A 22352-nucleotide genomic window follows, 5' to 3' on the forward strand; every position below is an offset into this window, starting at 1 on the left:
CTTCCATAAGACACAATGAATCCTGGCCACTCATCTGCAGGGTAGATGCTAAATCCTAGTGTGCTGAAGGACCTCTGATGACGTCATGACCATGTGGTGTGGGCGGAGCTACTAGGATTTAGACTCAACCTTATCTGCAGATGTTACATACCAGTGGCTACAGGACTTTTGACGACATCACAGTCACATGACAAGCCAATCACAGAGCAGTAGCACTAAAGGACCTCCCCCTTCCAGCTCCTTCCAGTTTTCTGTGCTCCGTGGACCCTGACTCGTGTATAAGCTGAGGAGAGCTTTTTCAGCATGAAAAATGTGCTGAAAAAGTCGGCTTATACTAGAGTATGTACGGTACTTGTTTGTAATCTTTCAGAATCTATCCAAATGGCATCTGTAAAATTGACCACCAGTTTTACACAAGTGTAAAAAAAAACAAAAAAAAAAAAAACCCCCGCAGGCTTGTGGGATAACCACAGAAATAATAGAAACTGTTAATGAAAGGAGTCTGAGGATAATATTAGATGAAAGTCATTGCAGATTGTGGAAATATATGCCCTAACATTGGGACTATCTCTATTCTTTGAGTCTTTGGTCTGACACCTGCGTGATAGACTGGAACCATTGTACAGATGGGTAAGTTTAATCATAGACCGGGTTGTCCCTGATAACTTTAATAGTAGTGATTTATTTAGCGCCAACATACTCCACAACACTTTACAAGTCTTTTGCCACAAACCTGCAGTTTGGAGAATAAGTTTTGTTCCTATGACATCCTCCCCCTTCCCAAAATATACAGTTCTTAAGCCCAATATATCTGAAATGTAGGGCTAGCACAATAGACTAATACACCAGAATGGAGGAACATGATGTACAGTGTGAGTGTACAGTACAATATATAATCTTATTTTCTTTCAAGCTGTTTGGAATTATGCCATGAGAACACAGAACGCATTTGCTAATATTTAATCCATTTATTCTCATGAGGTCATTCCATTAAATACATTTCCACAAACTTCATTAAAGAATTGAGGAGAGGAAGCGCTTGTAATTGTGAAAAAGCAATAGCCTGTATAAGAGCTTGACTTAGTACGGTATATCATTCGTTTTTATTGCGTAATTCCTCAGGGTGAGACCCGTGTCTTCAACACCTGATGGCAGGATGTATCTGAAAGGACAATCTAACCGTGTATGAAACAATCTGTGCAGAACTACTTTACTATGTCCAGATTTTTATTTTGTTAAAGGACCTTGCTCCTCCGCCACCCATTCTAGTGGTTTGCTCTGTTAATAGGCTCTGCTCCACTGATTCCAGCACAGTTGGAGTTTTCTCTCTAGCCTCCACCGTTCCCAAGGAAAAAGCACAGTAATGCTGTAACGTCAGAAGGGCGGTGTCAGACAAGGGGGCGTGATTCAGAGCTCCAATCAGAGGCAGCCAGTGTCAGAGCTCAGAATCGCACCTCTTGTCTGCTCTTACCTGACACCGCCTTCCTGACAGTACAGAGCCTAAATAATATATCAGGTACCAAAACTAAAAGCAATGAATGGTGGGGGCTAGAGGAAAAAAATTCCAACTACACCAAAATCAGTGGAGCTGTGTCTATTAATTGATGGAAAGGGCTGAACTTGTTGGACATGATTAAAGGTCTTCTTTAAAGGAGTTGTATCATGAAGACAAGCTCTGCTGGGTGTCTGAAAAGAATTCATCTTACTCTGATTGTTAGACTAGCTGCACATGACCAAATTTCACCTATGAAACTCTGTTCGTGTATTAGCCAGACTTACTGGCTTGACCTTCATGCTGGGAGCTGGACTCTTAGCATCCTAGTTATTTTTGATGGTAGGAGTCCCTACCTCCCAGCAACATACTGTTCCATACCAATCGCAGTACGGGACAGTATGTTGTAGAGGACAGGGACTTCTAGAATCAGAGATGGCTCTACTGCTAAAAGTCCTGCTCCCAACATGAAGTTCAAGCCGGTAAATCCGTCTAACACAGACTGAATTTCAAGGGTAAGCTTTCTGTTTCAAAGACAGATTCACAGGTCCTTATAAGAAGAGACTGAAGAACGTGAATAGGTGTTCCAATTCTTTGCATTTTGATGTTGACAGGTTCCCTTTAAATAAAATGTTATTTGCAAGCAGCATGTTATAGAGCAGAGGAGCTGAGCACATTGATCTATAGCTTTGTGGGACAGGATTCAGTGTAACTTGTCATATACTGTATACTTCTTTCTGTGTTTGGAGTAGTAATGAGTCTAATGTACGGTCCTTACAGAGATTATACATAGAGAGATAGCTGTCAGTCAATGCTAGACTCAATTACTCCTTCTAAGCAGAGAAAGAAGAGAGAAATTACTGTAATTTGTTATACAAATTCTTTTCTTTCAAAACTTTATAGCAATCTGCACAGATCCTCGTCCTCTACAACAGGCTGCCTGCATTTTGTGTTTTCATTGTGACAGGTTAATAGTGCTGAGACGTTTCCCATATACCAAAAAAAAAAAAAAAAATCTGCATCTTCGTCGCGGGCCCCCATTTCCAGCATCTGCAGGTTCAGTTTTCACTTTACAAGTCCCTGGTTGTTTGGCTCTATTAGTGTACTGGCACAATCCGAGGCCTTAGCAGTCACGTCTTCTCAAACTGGTGACATCAGCCTGGAGATCTGTATACAAAAGACCGAAGCTGCCAATGCCTGAAGGCCCAGGAAGAGGTGTGTAATGTTTGTTATAGGCCCCATCATCATCAGTGCTAAATAAATAGGAACTCCCCTTTTAAAGTGAACCTGTTGTGCTATTTGAGTGCCGAGTATTTGTAAGGGAGAGAGGCTGAGTTATCTGTTATATACAGTAAGTTTATTCGGTATGAAAGGAAGTCAATATACCGAGGACTGTCATGACTATTACAATATCCAGGAGTGATGGAGTTTAGCCATCTCCCATGGAAACCAGGAAATGATAGTGACCCAGATCTGCCTCAAAGCTGTTAAATAGTTAATGGCTATTTATCAAGTAAGCTGCAGAGAATAGGACGTGTCAGCCTGTTGTGTGTGACTTACGCTAGGTTCACACCTGCGTTCTGGTCTCCGTTCTGTGGTTTCCGTCTTCTGCATGCCAGAAGACAGAAACCACAGACCGGGTCCGGCCGTGAGCGGCGGTGAGCGTTTTATGCTCTCCGCCACGAAACCGTTTTTTTAAATCCAGACACAGACTACTGCATGTCCGACTCTGTGTCCGGATTATAAAACCCAGTTTCGCGGCGGAGAGCATAAAACGCTCACGGCCGGACAGCTTTGAATGGGTGAAAGACTCCTGCAGGTTTCCGTCTCCTGCTCTGTTTTATGCAGGAAACGGAAACCTGAAGTACGGAATGCTGGGCGCAGATGTGAACGAGCCCTTAGTGACTAGTCTGATAACTGGAATATCCAATATATACTCTGCTCAAAAAAATAAAGGGAACACTCGAATAACACATCCTAGTGTGAATGAATGAAATATTCTCATTGAATACTTTGTTCTGTACAAAGTTGAATGTGATGACAACAAAGTCCCATAAAAATAATCAATGGAAATCAAATTTATTAACCGAGGCCTGGATTTGGAGTCACCCTCAAAATTAAAGTGGAAAAAACACACTACAGGCTGATCCAACTTTGATGTGATGTCCTTAAAACATGTCAAAATGAGGCTCAGTAGTGTGTATGGCCACCACGTGCCTGTATGACCTCCCTACAACGCTCAGGTAGTGCAGCTCATCTAGGATTGCACATCAATGCGAGCTGTGGCAAGAAGTTTGCTGTGTCTGTCAGCGTAGTGTCCAGAGGCTGGAGGTGCTACCAGGAGACAGGCCAGAACACCAGGAGATGTGGAGGGGGCCGTAGGAGGGCAAAAACCCAGCAGCAAGACCACTACTATTGAAGCTATGGACTGGCCCGCCCGTTCCCCAGACTTGAATCCCATTGAGCACATCTGGGACATCATGTCTCACTCCATCCACCAACATCATGTTGCACCACAGACTGTCCAGGAGTTGGCAGATGCTTTAGTCCAGGTCTGGGAAGAGATCCCTCAGGAGACCATCCACAACCTCATCAGGAGCATGCCCAGGCATTATAGGGAGGTCATACAGGCACGTGGAGGCCACACACACTACTGAGCCTCATTTTGACATGTTTTAAGGACATTACATCAAAGTTGGATCAGCCTGTAGTGTCTTTTTCCACTTTAATAGTGGGGGAGGGGCTCCATTGGTTAATAAATTTGATTTCCATTGATGATTTTTGTGTGATTTTGAAGCGGCATGCCCTATCTTCGCACGGATTCCGCGGCCGAGTCCGCCACGGCTCCGAAGCTCGAGACACCCTCCTGCTTAGGCCCATTAGCTCGGGCCTAATCAGGAGTGGGATGCCAATGCACTGTATCGTCATCCCGTCATGGGTAGCCACGCCAAAAAGCCACACTGCGGAAAAGCTTTCTGCCATGTGAACTTATCCTTTCTCTTCCTCTGAAAAAGTAAACAAGAGGAAACCCAGTTTCCATCTTGTTTTTAGCATTGCAGTGAATGAAGACTGATGCAGACAAGATGGTGCACAGTCTATTACTCCGATCCTGTCACTGATCAGAACAGACTTGAATATTGACAGTGTGAATGAGCCCTAACAGGGTTTCTGTAAGTAATCCTGTCCTGTCTGGTCTTTGAGGTCCATATAGAGGGATATTTAGGTATCAGTTTTCAGAATTAGCTGCGATCTAGTTAGTAAATACAGGATCTCACAGAAGATTCTCTCCTTTTTAATAGAACGTTCTCTTTAAATAGCTCTGCTAAATGGTAAATGCCATCCAGGCAGGCAAATTGGAAGAAGATGAAGTTCACTGAATCTGACAGTTGTCTAATAACTTCTGGTAGCCTAATGCGGCAATCCGTATTGTTTCGGTCGTGCTTCCCCAACTATCTATAAAGCTGGCTGCACACGGGATGATGTATTCCATTTGCATACATAAGATGTCATTAATTCAGAGTGTTGCTAAGTGGCGCCTATCTGGGCACTTATGAACGTACCCACTATAAATTTGCTCTCTGCATGCCGAATTGACACAACCAAACTGTATTTAGATGATTGATATCTGTGTTAGATAGACGTGTCACCCCTGTCTTCCTAATGTTAGTCATTTACAATCACATTAAATAATCCTTCTGGTTGGCGGCGTGCAAAAGTTCTATTTTCATACTTGTGTTCCCTTTTGCTCCTGGCTGTCAGGCAGCGGCTGCCAGTTTCCTACGATTAGCGGCTGTATTTGTTTTTCTAAGGCAGCCTGCTCTATAATGCAATAATAACAGAGCCTCTGAGCAATGTAAATATGGCGGGGGCTAGTAAGATGTATAATTTGTTATGATAAATAATTGGTTGAGCAATGATGGCAAGACTTGTGATGATGCATAAATTGTAGGGTTCCTCAACTCACGTATTATGGAGATGGGAGGCAACATTGTGCGTATTGTACTATAGGGCCAACTACATGAACAAATGAAAAACTTATACAATATACAGTTAGTAAAGTCAACTAGTTTGTCTACCCTCAAGGCCTGTTTACACTGGCCATTAATATAGTTATATTAGGATCTACAATGTTATTAGTAGAGATGAGCGAACAGTGTTCTATCGAACACATGTTCGATCGGATATCAGGGTGTTCGCCATGTTCGAATCGAATCGAACACCACGTGGTAAAGTGCGCCAAAATTCGATTCCCCTCCCACCTTCCCTGGTGCCTTTTTTGCACCAATAACAGCGCAGGGGAGGTGGGACAGGAACTACGACACTGGGGGCATTGAAAAAAATTGGAAAAAGTCATTGGCTGCCGAAATCAGGTGACCTCCATTTTAGACGAATAGTGGATTTCAAATCCGGGTCATATGAGAATGTGAACTTTGTGACTATGAGACAGGGATAGCTGTACAGGCAGGGATAGCTAGGGATAACCTTTATTTAGGGGGGAATGTTATTAAAAATAACTTTTTGGGGCTCTATCGGGTGTGTAATTGTGATTTTTGTGAGATAAACTTTTTCCCATAGGGATGCATTGGCCAGCGCTGATTGGCCGAATTCCGTACTCTGGCCAATCAGTGCTGGCCAATGCATTCTATTAGCTTGATGAAGCAGAGTGTGCACAAGGGTTCAAGCGCACCCTCGGCTCTGATGTAGCAGAGCCGAGGCTGCACAAGGGTTCAAGCGCACCCTCGGCTCTGATGTAGGAGAGCCGAGGGTGCACTTGAACCCTTGTGCACCCTCAGCTCTGCTACATCAGAGCCGAGGGTGCGCTTGAACCCTTGTGCACACTCTGCTTCATCAAGCTAATAGAATGCATTGGCCAGCGCTGATTGGCCAATGTATTCTATTAGCCTGATGAAGTAGAGCTGAATGTGTGTGCTAAGCACACACATTCAGCTCTACTTCATCGGGCTAATAGAATGCATTGGCCAGCGCTGATTGGCCAGAGTACGGAACTCGACCAATCAGCGCTGGCTCTGCTGGAGGAGGCGGAGTCTAAGATCGCTCCACACCAGTCTCCATTCAGGTCCGACCTTAGACTCCGCCTCCTCCGGCAGAGCCAGCGCTGATTGGCCGAAGGCTGGCCAATGCATTCCTATGCGAATGCAGAGACTTAGCAGTGCTGAGTCAGTTTTGCTCAACTACACATCTGATGCACACTCGGCACTGCTACATCAGATGTAGCAATCTGATGTAGCAGAGCCGAGGGTGCACTAGAACCCCTGTGCAAACTCGGTTCACGCTAATAGAATGCATTGGCCAGCGCTGATTGGCCAATGCATTCTATTAGCCCGATGAAGTAGAGCTGAATGTGTGTGCTAAGCACACACATTCAGCACTGCTTCATCAAGCCAATACAATGCATTAGCCAGTGCTGATTGGCCAGAGTACGGAATTCGGCCAATCAGCGCTGGCTCTGCTGGAGGAGGCGGAGTCTAAGGTCGCTCCACACCAGTCTCCATTCAGGTCCGACCTTAGACTCCGCCTCCTCCGGCAGAGCCAGCGCTGATTGGCCGAAGGCTGGCCAATGCATTCCTATGCGAATGCATACTTAGCAGTGCTGAGTCAGTTTTGCTCAACTACACATCTGATGCACACTCGGCACTGCTACATCAGATGTAGCAATCTGATGTAGCAGAGCCGAGGGTGCACTAGAACCCCTGTGCAAACTCAGTTCACGCTAATAGAATGCATTGGCCAGCGCTGATTGGCCAATGCATTCTATTAGCCCGATGAAGTAGAGCTGAATGTGTGTGCTAAGCACACACATTCAGCACTGCTTCATCAAGCCAATACAATGCATTAGCCAGTGCTGATTGGCCAGAGTACGGAATTCGGCCAATCAGCGCTGGCTCTGCTGGAGGAGGCGGAGTCTAAGGTCGGACCTGAATGGAGACTGGTGTGGAGCGATCTTAGACTCCGCCTCCTCCAGCAGAGCCAGCGCTGATTGGTCGAGTTCCGTACTCTGGCCAATCAGCGCTGGCCAATGCATTCTATTAGCCCGATGAAGTAGAGCTGAATGTGTGTGCTTAGCACACACATTCAGCTCTACTTCATCAGGCTAATAGAATACATTGGCCAATCAGCGCTGGCCAATGCATTCTATTAGCTTGATGAAGCAGAGTGTGCACAAGGGTTCAAGCGCACCCTCGGCTCTGATGTAGCAGAGCTGAGGGTGCACAAGGGTTCAAGTGCACCCTCGGCTCTCCTACATCAGAGCCGAGGGTGCGCTTGAACCCTTGTGCACACTCTGCTTCATCAAGCTAATAGAATGCATTGGCCAGCACTGATTGGCCAGAGTACGGAATTCGGCCAATCAGCGCTGGCCAATGCATTCTATTAGCCCGATGAAGTAGAGCTGAATGTGTGTGCTAAGCACACACATTCAGCACTGCTTCATCACGCCAATACAATGCATTAGCCAGTGCTGATTGGCCAGAGTACGGAATTCGGCCAATCAGCGCTGGCTCTGCTGGAGGAGGCGGAGTCTAAGATCGCTCCACACCAGTCTCCATTCAGGTCCGACCTTAGACTCCGCCTCCTCCAGCAGAGCCAGCGCTGATTGGTCGAGTTCCGTACTCTGGCCAATCAGCGCTGGCCAATGCATTCTATTAGCCCGATGAAGTAGAGCTGAATGTGTGTGCTTAGCACACACATTCAGCTCTACTTCATCGGGCTAATAGAATGCATTGGCCAGCGCTGATTGGCCGAATTCCGTACTCTGGCCAATCAGCACTGGCTAATGCATTGTATTGGCTTGATGAAGCAGTGCTGAATGTGTGTGCTTAGCACACACATTCAGCTCTACTTCATCGGGCTAATAGAATGCATTGGCCAATCAGCGCTGGCCAATGCATTCTATTAGCGTGAACTGAGTTTGCACAGGGGTTCTAGTGCACCCTCGGCTCTGCTACATCAGATTGCTACATCTGATGTAGCAGTGCCGAGTGTGCATCAGATGTGTAGTTGAGCAAAACTGACTCAGCACTGCTAAGTCTGCATTCGCATAGGAATGCATTGGCCAGCCTTCGGCCAATCAGCGCTGGCTCTGCCGGAGGAGGCGGAGTCTAAGGTCGGACCTGAATGGAGACTGGTGTGGAGCGACCTTAGACTCCGCCTCCTCCAGCAGAGCCAGCGCTGATTGGCCGAATTCCGTACTCTGGCCAATCAGCACTGGCTAATGCATTGTATTGGCTTGATGAAGCAGTGCTGAATGTGTGTGCTTAGCACACACATTCAGCTCTACTTCATCGGGCTAATAGAATGCATTGGCCAGCGCTGATTGGCCGAATTCCGTACTCTGGCCAATCAGCACTGGCTAATGCATTGTATTGGCTTGATGAAGCAGTGCTGAATGTGTGTGCTTAGCACACACATTCAGCTCTACTTCATCGGGCTAATAGAATGCATTGGCCAATCAGCGCTGGCCAATGCATTCTATTAGCGTGAACTGAGTTTGCACAGGGGTTCTAGTGCACCCTCGGCTCTGCTACATCAGATTGCTACATCTGATGTAGCAGTGCCGAGTGTGCATCAGATGTGTAGTTGAGCAAAACTGACTCAGCACTGCTAAGTCTGCATTCGCATAGGAATGCATTGGCCAGCCTTCGGCCAATCAGCGCTGGCTCTGCCGGAGGAGGCGGAGTCTAAGGTCGGACCTGAATGGAGACTGGTGTGGAGCGACCTTAGACTCCGCCTCCTCCAGCAGAGCCAGCGCTGATTGGCCGAATTCCGTACTCTGGCCAATCAGCACTGGCTAATGCATTGTATTGGCTTGATGAAGTAGTGCTGAATGTGTGTGCTTAGCACACACATTCAGCTCTACTTCATCGGGCTAATAGAATGCATTGGCCAGCGCTGATTGGCCGAATTCCGTACTCTGGCCAATCAGCACTGGCTAATGCATTGTATTGGCTTGATGAAGCAGTGCTGAATGTGTGTGCTTAGCACACACATTCAGCTCTACTTCATCGGGCTAATAGAATGCATTGGCCAATCAGCGCTGGCCAATGCATTCTATTAGCGTGAACTGAGTTTGCACAGGGGTTCTAGTGCACCCTCGGCTCTGCTACATCAGATTGCTACATCTGATGTAGCAGTGCCGAGTGTGCATCAGATGTGTAGTTGAGCAAAACTGACTCAGCACTGCTAAGTCTGCATTCGCATAGGAATGCATTGGCCAGCCTTCGGCCAATCAGCGCTGGCTCTGCCGGAGGAGGCGGAGTCTAAGGTCGGACCTGAATGGAGACTGGTGTGGAGCGACCTTAGACTCCGCCTCCTCCAGCAGAGCCAGCGCTGATTGGCCGAATTCCGTACTCTGGCCAATCAGCACTGGCTAATGCATTGTATTGGCTTGATGAAGCAGTGCTGAATGTGTGTGCTTAGCACACACATTCAGCTCTACTTCATCGGGCTAATAGAATGCATTGGCCAGCGCTGATTGGCCGAATTCCGTACTCTGGCCAATCAGCACTGGCTAATGCATTGTATTGGCTTGATGAAGCAGTGCTGAATGTGTGTGCTTAGCACACACATTCAGCTCTACTTCATCGGGCTAATAGAATGCATTGGCCAATCAGCGCTGGCCAATGCATTCTATTAGCGTGAACTGAGTTTGCACAGGGGTTCTAGTGCACCCTCGGCTCTGCTACATCAGATTGCTACATCTGATGTAGCAGTGCCGAGTGTGCATCAGATGTGTAGTTGAGCAAAACTGACTCAGCACTGCTAAGTCTGCATTCGCATAGGAATGCATTGGCCAGCCTTCGGCCAATCAGCGCTGGCTCTGCCGGAGGAGGCGGAGTCTAAGGTCGGACCTGAATGGAGACTGGTGTGGAGCTATCTTAGACTCCGCCTCCTCCAGCAGAGCCAGCGCTGATTGGTCGAGTTCCGTACTCTGGCCAATCAGCACTGGCCAATGCATTTCTATGGGGAAAAGTTAGCTTGCGAAAATCGCAAACTGACAGGGATTTCCATGAAATAAAGTGACTTTTATGCCCCCAGACATGCTTCCCCTGCTGTCCCAGTGTCATTCCAGGGTGTTGGTATCATTTCCTGGGGTGTCATAGTGGACTTGGTGACCCTCCAGACACGAATTTGGGTTTCCCCCTTAACGAGTTTATGTTCCCCATAGACTATAATGGGGTTCGAAACCCATTCGAACACTCGAACAGTGAGCGGCTGTTCGAATCGAATTTCGAACCTCGAACATTTTAGTGTTCGCTCATCTCTAATAATAACCAACATAACAAGGTGTATTGGCAATTGTCAAGGTTAGTGGAGTTGTCTAATTTTTTTCTTTTTTTTTTTTTGAAAATTCATCCTTAAAATACCCTATTACAGTTCATTCTACGTTCATAAAGGGGGCTCAACTAGCTAGAGCAGAGAATGACAACTTGGCTCTCTCCAATGTGAAAGCCTGTACCTTTTGTGAATTGCACAGATGGTTTGTTAAAGAGATTGTATTGCCATGAAGTGGCCTAATGTTTAAATCACGTTGTTTTTTAAGCAAAAACTAAAAATCTTGTAATTCTAATTCTTTCCACCAAACCTACATTCACATGACAGTGGAAATGAGTTTTGTGATGGCCGATGTTTGTCTATATATTGGCTAAAATAGTAATAATGACAATGGTCTGGAGCAGGCATGTCAAACTCGGGGTACCCCGAGGGCCACATGAGTAACGAGGTTGTTGCGAGGGCCGCACACAGCAGCTAATGTCACACACGTATTTTAACAGCAGTCATGAAAACAAGATATGAAGTAGTAATATGCAACAGCAACTAATATATTTAACAAAAATACAGCAATTAAAAACTAAACATTTATTTGCTATCATTTTTTTCAATCTTTTTTAGTGTTTTGTCCTGAGGCTTGACACCTCTTTGTGCTAACAATTGTTGGTATATCAGGCTGAAATGACAACGCAGTGCCTACTTTGATCAAAGATGATAAGTGGTGATCAGTCAGCCTTGTTCTCTGAGAAGATTTTATTAGTTTCATAAAAGAAAATTATCTGTTTACATATACACACTTCATCTGCCCCCAGTTTCATGTCCCCCCTCCATCTTTGTCCCCAGTGTCATGTCCTCCCTCCATCTCTGCCTCCAGTTTCATGTCCCCCCTCCATCTCTGCCCCCAGTTTCATGTCCCCCCTCCATCTCTGCCCCAGTTTCATGTCCCCTCCATCTCTGCCCCAGATTCATATCCCCTCATCTCTGCCTCCAGATTCATGTCCCCTCCATCTCTGCCCCAGATTCATGTCCCCCCTCCATCTCTGCCCCCAGTTTCATGTCCCCCCTCCATCTCTGCCCCAGTTTCATGTCCCCTCCATCTCTGCCCCAGATTCATATCCCCCCATCTCTGCCCCCAGATTCATGTCTCCACATCTCTGCCTCCAGATTCATGTCCCCTCCATCTCGGCCCCCAGATTCATGTTCCTCCCATCTCTGCCCCCAGATTCATGTTCCTCCCATCTCTGCCCCCAGATTCATGTCTCCACATCTCTGCCTCCAGATTCATGTCCCCTCCATCTCTGCCCCAGATTCATGTCCCTCCCATCTCTGCCCCCCCCAGATTCATATCCCCCATCTCTGCCCCCAGATTAATGTCCCCTCCATCTCTGCCCCCAGATTCAAACCCCCCCATCTCTGCCCCCAGATTCATGTCCCCTCCATCTCTGCCCCCAGATTCATGTCCCCTCCATCTCTGCCCCCAGATTCATGTCCCCTCCATCTCTGCCCCCGGATTCATGTCCCCTCCATCTCTGCCCCCGGATTCATGTCCTCTCCATCTCTGCCCCCAGTGTCATGCCGTCCCCCTCCTTCATCTGCCCCCAGTTTCACGTTCCACCTCTATGTGTACACACATTAAACTTACCTTCTCCGATGACTCCGAGTCCTCGCTCCCCTGCTCTCTCTCTCGCGCGCGCTAACAGTTGTAGACGTCACATCACGTCACATAGCAGCATGAGTTTTGTACATCTGCGGCCCGCACAAAAGTCTCAAACTTTGTCTCTAAACTTGAGACAAAGTTTGAGACTTTTGTGCGGGCCGCATATATGCCTGTAAAGGGCCACATGCGGGCCACATGTTTGACATGCCTGGTCTGGAGCAAAGCCTACTGACAGGGAGTGTTTTCTAGGTATGCTGAATAACCTCTGGAGAGGTGGTTGTGTAGAGGGGGGAGTAGATAAGCTATGAAATAGTCTACTGTGACTGGTGGATTCTGTGTCCTATCTACATATACAGGACATTTGTGATCATCAATGTGTCCACAAGTGAGAAGCTGCTGCAAAGACCTTTCCTCCAGACAACAGGAAGTCTTGGTTTATATGGCTTGGGGGGTGTTCACGCTACCATTGGTGACATTCAGCAGTGTCCATGGCTATTGTCCATTACAAGATTTTAGCACTGGACACTAGCTGAACTGTCAGAAATTTCCATCCATTTCAATGGGGTTTTATCTTGTGTTCATTTGTGTCCGTTCACTCCCAAGTCTGTTTTTTTTTTTTTTTTTTTTTTTTTTTGTTTGTTTTTTTTCCCCAGCAGACAAAAAAATCCTACATGCAGGACTTTTCTGTCCATTTGGAAAAAAAAAACGACAGCATGTGTCCATTAATTTTTTAACATTGACGTCTATGGCCAACTGACTTATAACAGTAACTGAAGGCCGTTATGATAGGTTTTTTGTTTTGTTTTTTATCTTGTTTTCTTTTGAATGGACACCTTCATAACAGAATCCAGCAGTAGTGTGAACCCTACCTTAGTGGTTTATAGTCAGAACTGAAGGATTTTTAGGATCTTTTTTAACTATAGATACCGTATATACTCGAGTATAAGCTGACCCGAATATAAGCCGACCCCCCTAATTTTACCACAAAAAACTGGGAAAACTTATTGACTCGAGTATAAGCCTAGGGGGGGAAATGCAGCAGCTACTGGAAAATTTCAAAAATTAAAATGGTCGGAGTTTTTGGGTGCAGTAGGTGCTGGGGAAGGGGAGGGGGTGTTTTGGTTGTGTTTGTCCCTTCCCTTCCTTTTTTTCCCCCACTTGGAATTCAGCCTGGCTGAACATAGGGTATCTGCAGTGCTCCTATTAACCCCTTCCTGATGGAACAGGAGCACTGCAGATACCCTATATTCAGTAGACCGGGCACTTTCAGACACAGGGATACCTAATATGTTTGTGTTTCACAGTCATTTTTTACTTTTCTATGTATTCTAGGGAAAGGAGCAATTTAGAATTTTTTTTTTTTTTTTTTGCACGATTTTATGGGAGATTATATACATTAATATTGTGGCTGGTCATAGACCCACCCTCCAAAAAAAAAAAAAAAAAAAAAAAAATAATTTTTTTTTTTTTGCTGACTCGAGTATAAGCCAAGGGGGGCTTTTTCAGCACAAAAACTGGGCTGAAAAATTCGGCTTATACTCGAGTATATACGGTAAGTGTTTTTTTAAAACCTTTATAAGCAATTTAGAATCTTTAAAACCAATATTTCTTTGGTATTAAAGGGGTATTCCCACGTCGCATACTCACCAGTCTTCACTGCTGTAAAATCTTCTTCCTGGTTTCTTGCATCATTTGGTGGGCGGGGTTTCACATGCAACCTGCCGTTTAGCTCTGCCTCCAAATTAGCATGTAGCTCCGCCCACCCATATTGGACAATGAAGTACAGGCAGCAGCAACTCCATTCTGTGTTACATACAGAGACTGCCTGTCTCTGCCATAATGAACACAATTGTATTTAGCTAACCTGATAACTGGGAGAACAGAAGAAATGAAAGCAGCTCCTCTCCTCTATCTGCTAACAGGAAGCTAGGTCACGTGGTGTAGACACAGGAATAGCTAGATACACAGGCTCGCTCCAGCCCCTCCTCCCGCCCCCCTGAGAGCAGCAGATACATCACTTGACTCATGAGCAGCTAAGTCAGGGCTGTGGCCACAAAGAATTGAATAAAGTAAGATAGTGGACAAGCAAAGCAGTTTTGCTGAAGCAATGTATTTAGGAAAAGTCTTACATCCACATTAACAAGCAGTATAGATAGGATCCTTGTGATGGGACAACCCCTTTAAAGGTTTTATGTTAAACATATTTTTAATGTACTACAGTATGTAATGCCTCATCTTCCTCATGATGGCGCTGTAGGGGATTCAGCCCTTACTTACTGGGTTCTCCAGCAGCTGTTTATTTTCAGGGTACCCAACAGCAACACAGTCCACTTATATTCAAGGAATCCTTTTAATGAAAAGCAGAAAACACCAGTAAATATCTGTATATTAAACTGTCAGTGGTGAATTTTAACACTCTGGAGCTCCTTTCAGATAGAATTCCATGGATGCATCCTAAAATCTTCACAGTGAGCCTATTATTGTTTGCAATTTTATGTATTAGTATGTTTATATATTTATTAATGTTTACATATATTTTTTTTTACCGTAATCTTTTTGCAGATTGAATACGAGAAGAAGAAGAAAGACGATGGAAAGCGTGCACGTGCGGACAAGCAGCAGGTTTTGGACATGCTGTTTTCTGCTTTTGAAAAGCACCAGTATTACAACATTAAAGATCTAGTAGACATTACAAAACAGCCTGTGGTAAGTACCAAAGATAAAGGACAGAAGTGGGGGCGGGAGACAGTTGTTCATTAGCCGCTTAAACTTCTGTTTCTTCCTATGGCGTTATTATGATCACACCTTTATGTTTCGCAACCTCTTTGTGTTTTAAGTGTCATGTAAGTATATTGTAAAATAAAGTGTGAATTATGTTGTACATACAGATGCTCAGGATTCCCCGAACACACATTTGGCATGAGGAGCAATCATTTCAGAATATTTTTAGTCACAGTCTATTGCCTTTTTAATAGTTGTTTGGCTTTGCTCTAATAATTCCATTGGGGAAATTTATACATGTATTCACTTCTGAGAAAGACACGTCTGCAGTAGAATATTTCTATAGACCAGCAATATACTGAATTCCTGAATATAAAAACATAAAGAAATGCTATGTCCCTTGTACCCGAGGATAAAGGCTATGAGCAGTGGGTGTCCTCTGCCAGGGATCATAAAACATCGCTTTTGTCATCTTTGCGTTTGGTGATGTCCGTAGAATTCCCAACTACAATGATCGTGTCAGGCACATGTCCATATGGTCAGCACATCACTGACTTTATTCAACTGTCTCCTCTAAGCTTATACTTGTATATTAGATGACTTAGAATTTTGGCATATTTTGTGCCACAACCTAGCACCTTGTGCCACAGCTAGCACTAAACCATGCTCTGTTGTTGGACAAGGTGAAGAAAGTGTGTAAACCTGGTAAAAATGCTTGGCAGCAATTTTAAACCATAATGTTGCTGGTGGGCTAATTTATACAAAAGATCTCACAAATGATTGCATTGGGGCCGGTCATTATTTTATGTGTATGGTCGCGGCTAATTTATCAGGCATGTTACATGCTGAGTATTTAAAAAATAAAATAAAAAAATAGTAATGTTCCTTCTTTAAAGGGAGGAAATGCAAGTTCACACACTGCTGGATAAATTGGGGTCCTCTGAATGTACTAGTGATTTCCACTTCTAACATGGTCCTCCGCTGCATACGAGTAGCCTGGAGCACCAAGGACATCTGTGGCACTCCAGACTGCTCCCTCCACTGCATTTTGATTGGCTGCTGGAGAACATGTGTGGATGTAATGCACATGAGCCAATTGTTATACTACACCTGAAAATGACTGGGATTGCAAATCTCAGCACCACTACAAGAATATGGGGCCATGTTAGACTTCAGCATCTCTGCCTGCCCCTGTAATTCTCCCATGAGCAACGGTCTGACAAGAACAGTCTGCAGCACCAGAGACTTATTCTGTGCTCCCGGTTGCTGATTTGCAGAATCCCTTTTATAAAGGTAACTTTGCAATGAAAGACTGAATTGGAAAGTGAAAACAGCAGTACATTCAGGTGATCCTAATGTATCTAGCAGTCTGTTTTCTTGACTTCACTCATCCCTATTGACGGACTCTCTTTAAAACATATGAAGAGTTTACAATGGGTGACTCTCAGAAATCCTTACTCTGAGTCTTCAGCTAGCCTCTAGCATCAGTGTCCAACATATTCCAGTCTCCCATTGTTCTGATAGAAATGGATTTGTAGAGAATATTTTCATTGCTCCAGTTCTGGAGAGGAGCGATTTACATTATGTTGGTAATCCTGTGATTGAGACGTAAGGCAGATGAATAACCTGTGAGTAAACCTTACACCTGAAAGACAATGTGACAGTATCCTATTTATAAGCAGAATGCTTTCCTTTCTAAATGTCAGGTACAATGCAGAGGCAGCACACAGAGGCTACAGATGTCTGTAATAGACAAGCCTCTGAATCATAAGATGTCTGACAAGCACAGAATAGACAGCTGAGAGAGACTTCAGGTGGTTTTACACACCGTAGGGGGACATTTATCAGCACATCTAAGCCAGTTTACTGCCATAAATCAGTTATAATTTGGCTCATCTTTGCAAAGATGCATCACATCTCCCGCTCTGTGAATTCATGCCAAGGCGTATATATTATCTATACATTATATAATTATAACGTAAGCCAATGTCTAGTGTAAATTATACAGGAACTCTATGGCAGTTCTTGGCTAGCGTAGACTTCCATTGTGGTGCTCAAGCGTGCGCCTTATTTATTAAGAGGCCGGAGCCTTTTGATAATTCAAGCGTGCCTTGTGCCACTTGGGGCCTATTTTAAATCTACTCCCTTTTTTAAAAAAAAATTTTTAACAAAAAAGGACACTTCCTTCCATGATCAGTTTTGAAACCGTCAGACTCCAATATAGTTAACGGGGTCTGCTGGTGTGTGCGTGTAACCGCTGTTTTAGTGGTCCAGCTCTCCGTTGTTCAGGTCCTGTGGCGACCTTGAACTGCGGAGATGCTAACTATTACAAAATATAGTCAGGTATGCAAAAGAAACCTCCTAAGGGCTCAACAGGTCCCTGAATCTGGTACATGTTCTTAGAAGCGGAGTTGGGAATGAGGAATCATTGAGGAAACCGGTTTTCTGGGCTTCCTGTTGGCAATCTTCGTATAGAACATGTCGAATCTTTTCTGAACCTCATTGTATTGATAATAGGGAGTAATATGTTGTGTTCTAGTGCTGGATTTAGTTGCCCTATAAAGTTAATAGGGAATTTCCAGAATATGGTCTAATAAGTAGATTTCCTCAGGCAACCATCTAATAGAAATGTGTGCCATAGCTTATGTCTGTGACTTCCGCTTTTGTGTATTCTTCTATTTTGTTAGCTTTTAGACTCTTCCTGACCATGTTGGTGTTTTGTAGACTGTCAGTCTTTTAAGTTTAATAATTTGGTTAATTTCTATAACAGTTAAGGACTACATAAGCGGTTTTATTAAGAAGGCCTGGGCAAGCTGCCAGTATTGTGAAGTGACTGGCAATGAAAGCCCATAGAGAGTCTGTAAGATAAGACGTGTACTTTTAGGTAAGGATCCGCTGTTTGAAAGGAATTACTCAGGGACACAGGAAAACACATACAAATGAAAAGGTCAAGTTTCTTGTGCTGCAGTATTTTTCTTAGGCTCATTTGTGGAAAAACAGCCTTGAGCTGAGCTACTTCTTTTTACTGAATTTTTCCATGTTCATAGAAATAATGAACTCCAAATATTAAGGAAGGCAAAATGTAGTAGCAAGTCTGAGCAGAGCTTTGAAGTGCACTGGCTATATATCTGAAGACTCTCGTACAATTGCAGATCCGGGGCAGAAGTTGTCAGGTTGGGATGGAAGACTGCGTTTCGTTGTTGAGATGAGGACTGTTAAAGAGTTGTGTATTTTCTATATTGTCTGCAGCCACATACTCTGAATGCATAGTTACATAGTAGATGAGGTTGGATGAAGACATCAGTCCATCAAGTCCAACCTTGCAAGCTTTCTTAGAAAGCAAAACAAAAATGTACAAAGATTTGGTTGGTACAGTCTTAGCAGATCTTTTCATATAACATGCACAGTAAAATCTGCATTTGTTACATGTGGATATTATTTTGCGATTTGCAACAATTTGCTATGTGTAGGACACAATACACATTTGTTAATCCACAGCTTGCCCTAAAATCCACTTTTTAAAAAAAAAAAAAAAAAAAAAAAAAATTTATCGTGTGTCTGCTTTGCAGATAACTGGTCTTTTAAACATGGCGTGTACTAAGGAGCTGTTTTACACCGCACAGATCTGCCTGCAGAGTAATCTCTTATCATAGAATATTCTCAGATACCATGTGTATAATGACCACAGAACCTGAGGTTATACTGAGCGAAGAGTCTCCCTGTGGCAACTAAAGAAGGATTTGTGGGAGCTGTCAAGTTGCTTTTGGAGTTGGGAGCATTGTGGGAGGCTCCCAGGCCGGGAAGAAAGTGCTGTCTATGGCAGGGCTTAATGGTAACATAGTGATTTTTATTATTGACAACAATACTACAGTTTAAGGGATTGCATGTTCAAAATTAGGGGGAATGATGTCGTCCTGTATCGTGAATGTTGCAACGGGAAAAAAAAAAATTCTGTCCGAATACTTGTTTTTTGGGCTTTGGCTTAATCTGCTGATTTTATCTGGTAAATATCTAGAGGGCTCCTGCTGCAGTCAGATCTCTTACAGCCGGGCACTAAAGAGTAAAGAGAAGGCCTGAGGATATGGCTGAGCTCCTGCTACACACTGCATCATGTATGCTTTTCTCAGTGGAGCTTGATATTGCAGTTTATTCCCATTAACGTCAATGTTACTGGGCTGTAATACCAAACATAGCCTATGGACAGGTGTAGCACCATCTCTAAGAGAAAGCAGCCATGTCTTTTCTATCCCTGTGCGACCCCTTTCTGTCCTGAAGTGCCCGTTTCAGTTGCTTTCAGCTATTTCCAGATTCTGCTGAACCATATTTCCCCTTTGCTCTGCACCCCTAGCAGAGAGTTGGGCAAGAAATGGGAACCCTAAATTGCAGAAATCTTCCACTGTTTTCAGAAACTGCTCTATTATGTGGCACTGTCACACACAACAATAGGTTGTGCCGTTTCCAAGGAAGCATGAAAGTCTAGGATTTACAGGCAATTTTCAGAAATCCCCGAGTAGAAAAAAAAACAAGGAAGAAGAAAAAATAACAAGCATGCTAGCTTTCACCAGAAATGTAAGACTTGGTAAGCTGAGGGCTCTTTCATCAAGGATCATTCTCGCTTTGCTAAACATATGCTCCTATTCAATTTATGTTTTCACATGCACATGAATGTGTAGTGATAAGTGCTCTAAACCTATACATCTATATACATACACGCTCTGCACTATATAATAGTACATACAATTAGAGGTGGTTCTGCACTGCCTGATCTGCATTTAGAGAGGTTTGTGCTGATACACAAATGCTTATTATTTGCAATATGTATAGGTAAAAATACAGTAATAGTGATAGGACTAAAATCTCTGAATAGTGAGGTCTAACACTGCACAGAAGGCACATAAATAACGAACAGCCGGCATGACTCCCATGAAATGAAAGCTGTAAGCGGAGATAATCTTTTGAACAATTTTTTGATTGTGTCATTAAATATTATAATATACTTTATTTACAGATTGTCTCTTTATCTATAGGTTTATGCAGCCTTATGAGTCTATGGATGCAGTTATGGGCATTAAATGGTACCACTAATAATAAAAAGCCTCATACGGCTCTTTTGACCTGAAAAGTTATGGAGGGAGGAAGGCAAAGCATAAAAATCTAAAAAAAACAAAAAAAACAAAAAAAAACCTGCGGCCAGAAAGGGTTGAACACTTGCTGCCAAATCCCCAGACACATTACCGCTGGTCACCAATAGTCCCATTATCTTATTTTCACTGGCCCATTCAAATAGGGATTGGTTTAAAGCGGACAACCCCTTCAATGTTAGAGTAACAATTTAAAAGGAAGACTTATTGAAAAGGCAGAAACCATTGAAATAACTGGAATAGCAAATGATAAACTTTAATCACAACCGCTATAGCATGCATAGGGTTTTCCATCCAGCATTCAACTGACTGCTCCATGCCTGCATCTTTTCTCTGATGCACATTGATATTCTTTGTGTGAGATCTGTACAACGTGTCATAGACATTCCAAGAATCATCTTGTGACACCATTTAATGCCCTATGGCAGTGATTTGAAAACATTTTAGAGACCGAGTGCCCAAACTGCAAACCAAAACCCACGAAATTATCGCAAAGTGCCAACATGGCAATTTAACCTTAATACTATATGTATCCACAATTGCAGACAATTACGGACCCACAAAATACAGTTGTGTAAATGGTTTTTTACTGAGTTTTCAATACTACAAACAACTTCTGTACTGAAATGTAAAGCGCTCTGCATTTGGTACTTTTGAACAATGAATGTTTACTATTTACATCGCACAGGATCTGTTTTATAGCGACCGTGCAGTGGTGTTCTAGCCAGTACTAATATCACGTCTGCTGTAAAACAGATACTTTGTGACATAAATAGCAAAGGGGCCCCACAAAGTACAATCTGTCCCATAGTGGCCCCAGACAATATTATATTCTCCACTTTGAGCCCCCAGACAGTAGTATATGCTCCACACTATGCCCCCCCACATTATTATATGCACCACTTTTAGTCCCCCCACAGTATAATATTTGTCCCACAATACGACCCCCCCCCAGTATTATATTCTCCACAGTAGCCCCCCACAGTATTATATGCTGCTCCACAGTACACCCCCCCCCACAGTATTATATTCTCCACTTTGAGCCCCCAGACAGTATTATATGCTTCACAGTACTCCACCACTCCCACACACAGTATTATATGCTCCATAGTAGCCCCCCCCCCCAATTCCCTCATACACACATATAGTCTACTTAGCTGCAGTGCCATGAAGAGCAGCCAAGTGTCCTCCTTCTTCTGACTGCAGGCGCTGATGGCTTACATCATCGTGCTTGTGTCGGGACAGAGGTCACACTCTCAGCATCATTACGATTAATGATGATTATTTTAGGCCATGTCTCCTTTTTAAAAGTCACACCCCCAGGGCAAATTATAATAAGGGCAAAATGGATTATAGCCCAGCAGTAAGTAATTGCACATTCGCCCCATTATAATTTATAATCCTTGTTTTTACCTGCATCAGTGTCCGTGAGATTGGTCTGAAGAGGTGCGCTCAGCAGTTTTGTTCAGACCGACCACGTCTCAATCGAAACTGCTGTTATATTCTGGGGTCTCTTCAGAATGGAGGCCCATGAGATGTGAGAAAACTTTAAATAAATACAATAAAAATAACAACGAAGAGGAAGATGAGACTCCACGGACTGTTATACCCCAAACCAACCGCCCCGCCCCACCCCACCTCCTCATATAACGGTCACCAACGAAGAGGAAGATGAGACTCCACAGACTGTTATACCCCAAACCACCCCCCACCCCCCCACTTTACTAGCTTTGGTAATGCCAAATATCTATTCGGACGTGCCAATAAAGCTTTTTTGATTTGATTTGAATGTTACTCACCTCCCCTGGGCTCCAGCACAGGTCCTCATCCTCTTCTGGCCTCATCATTGACATCATTCAGAAGGCCTGGGACCTGCACCAGAACCCAGGGGAGGTGAGTAACTGGTTTTTGTTTGTTCACCTCTCATGAGCCTCCGCTCACATACTCTGGGGTCTGAGGAGAGTATAATAGCATTTCTGGTTCCAAAATCTTCAGTCCAAACAAAACTCCAGATAAAACCTCGCGAATAATAACAACCGAAATAACTGACGTG

General features: G+C 44.1%; 2 protein-coding genes across 3 annotated transcripts in view; one reads left to right on the forward strand and one right to left on the reverse strand.

Annotated features, from left to right (window-relative positions):
• Positions 1–22352, reverse strand: part of TPT1 (tumor protein, translationally-controlled 1) — a 279090-nt gene that overhangs the window by 191135 nt on the left and 65603 nt on the right. The gene's annotated exons all lie outside the window — the stretch shown is intronic.
• The window catches only part of GTF2F2 (general transcription factor IIF subunit 2), a 131606-nt gene that overhangs the window by 94165 nt on the left and 15089 nt on the right, over positions 1–22352 (forward strand). For both annotated transcript variants that reach the window (XM_075265478.1, XM_075265479.1), the window contains one exon: positions 15000–15143. In XM_075265478.1, the coding sequence (XP_075121579.1) occupies positions 15000–15143 (144 nt within the window). The remainder of the gene's footprint in view (positions 1–14999; positions 15144–22352) is intronic.

This window comes from Leptodactylus fuscus, chromosome 2 (genome assembly GCF_031893055.1).
Source record: "Leptodactylus fuscus isolate aLepFus1 chromosome 2, aLepFus1.hap2, whole genome shotgun sequence".
In the NCBI taxonomy this organism is placed as follows: Eukaryota; Metazoa; Chordata; class Amphibia; order Anura; family Leptodactylidae; genus Leptodactylus; species Leptodactylus fuscus.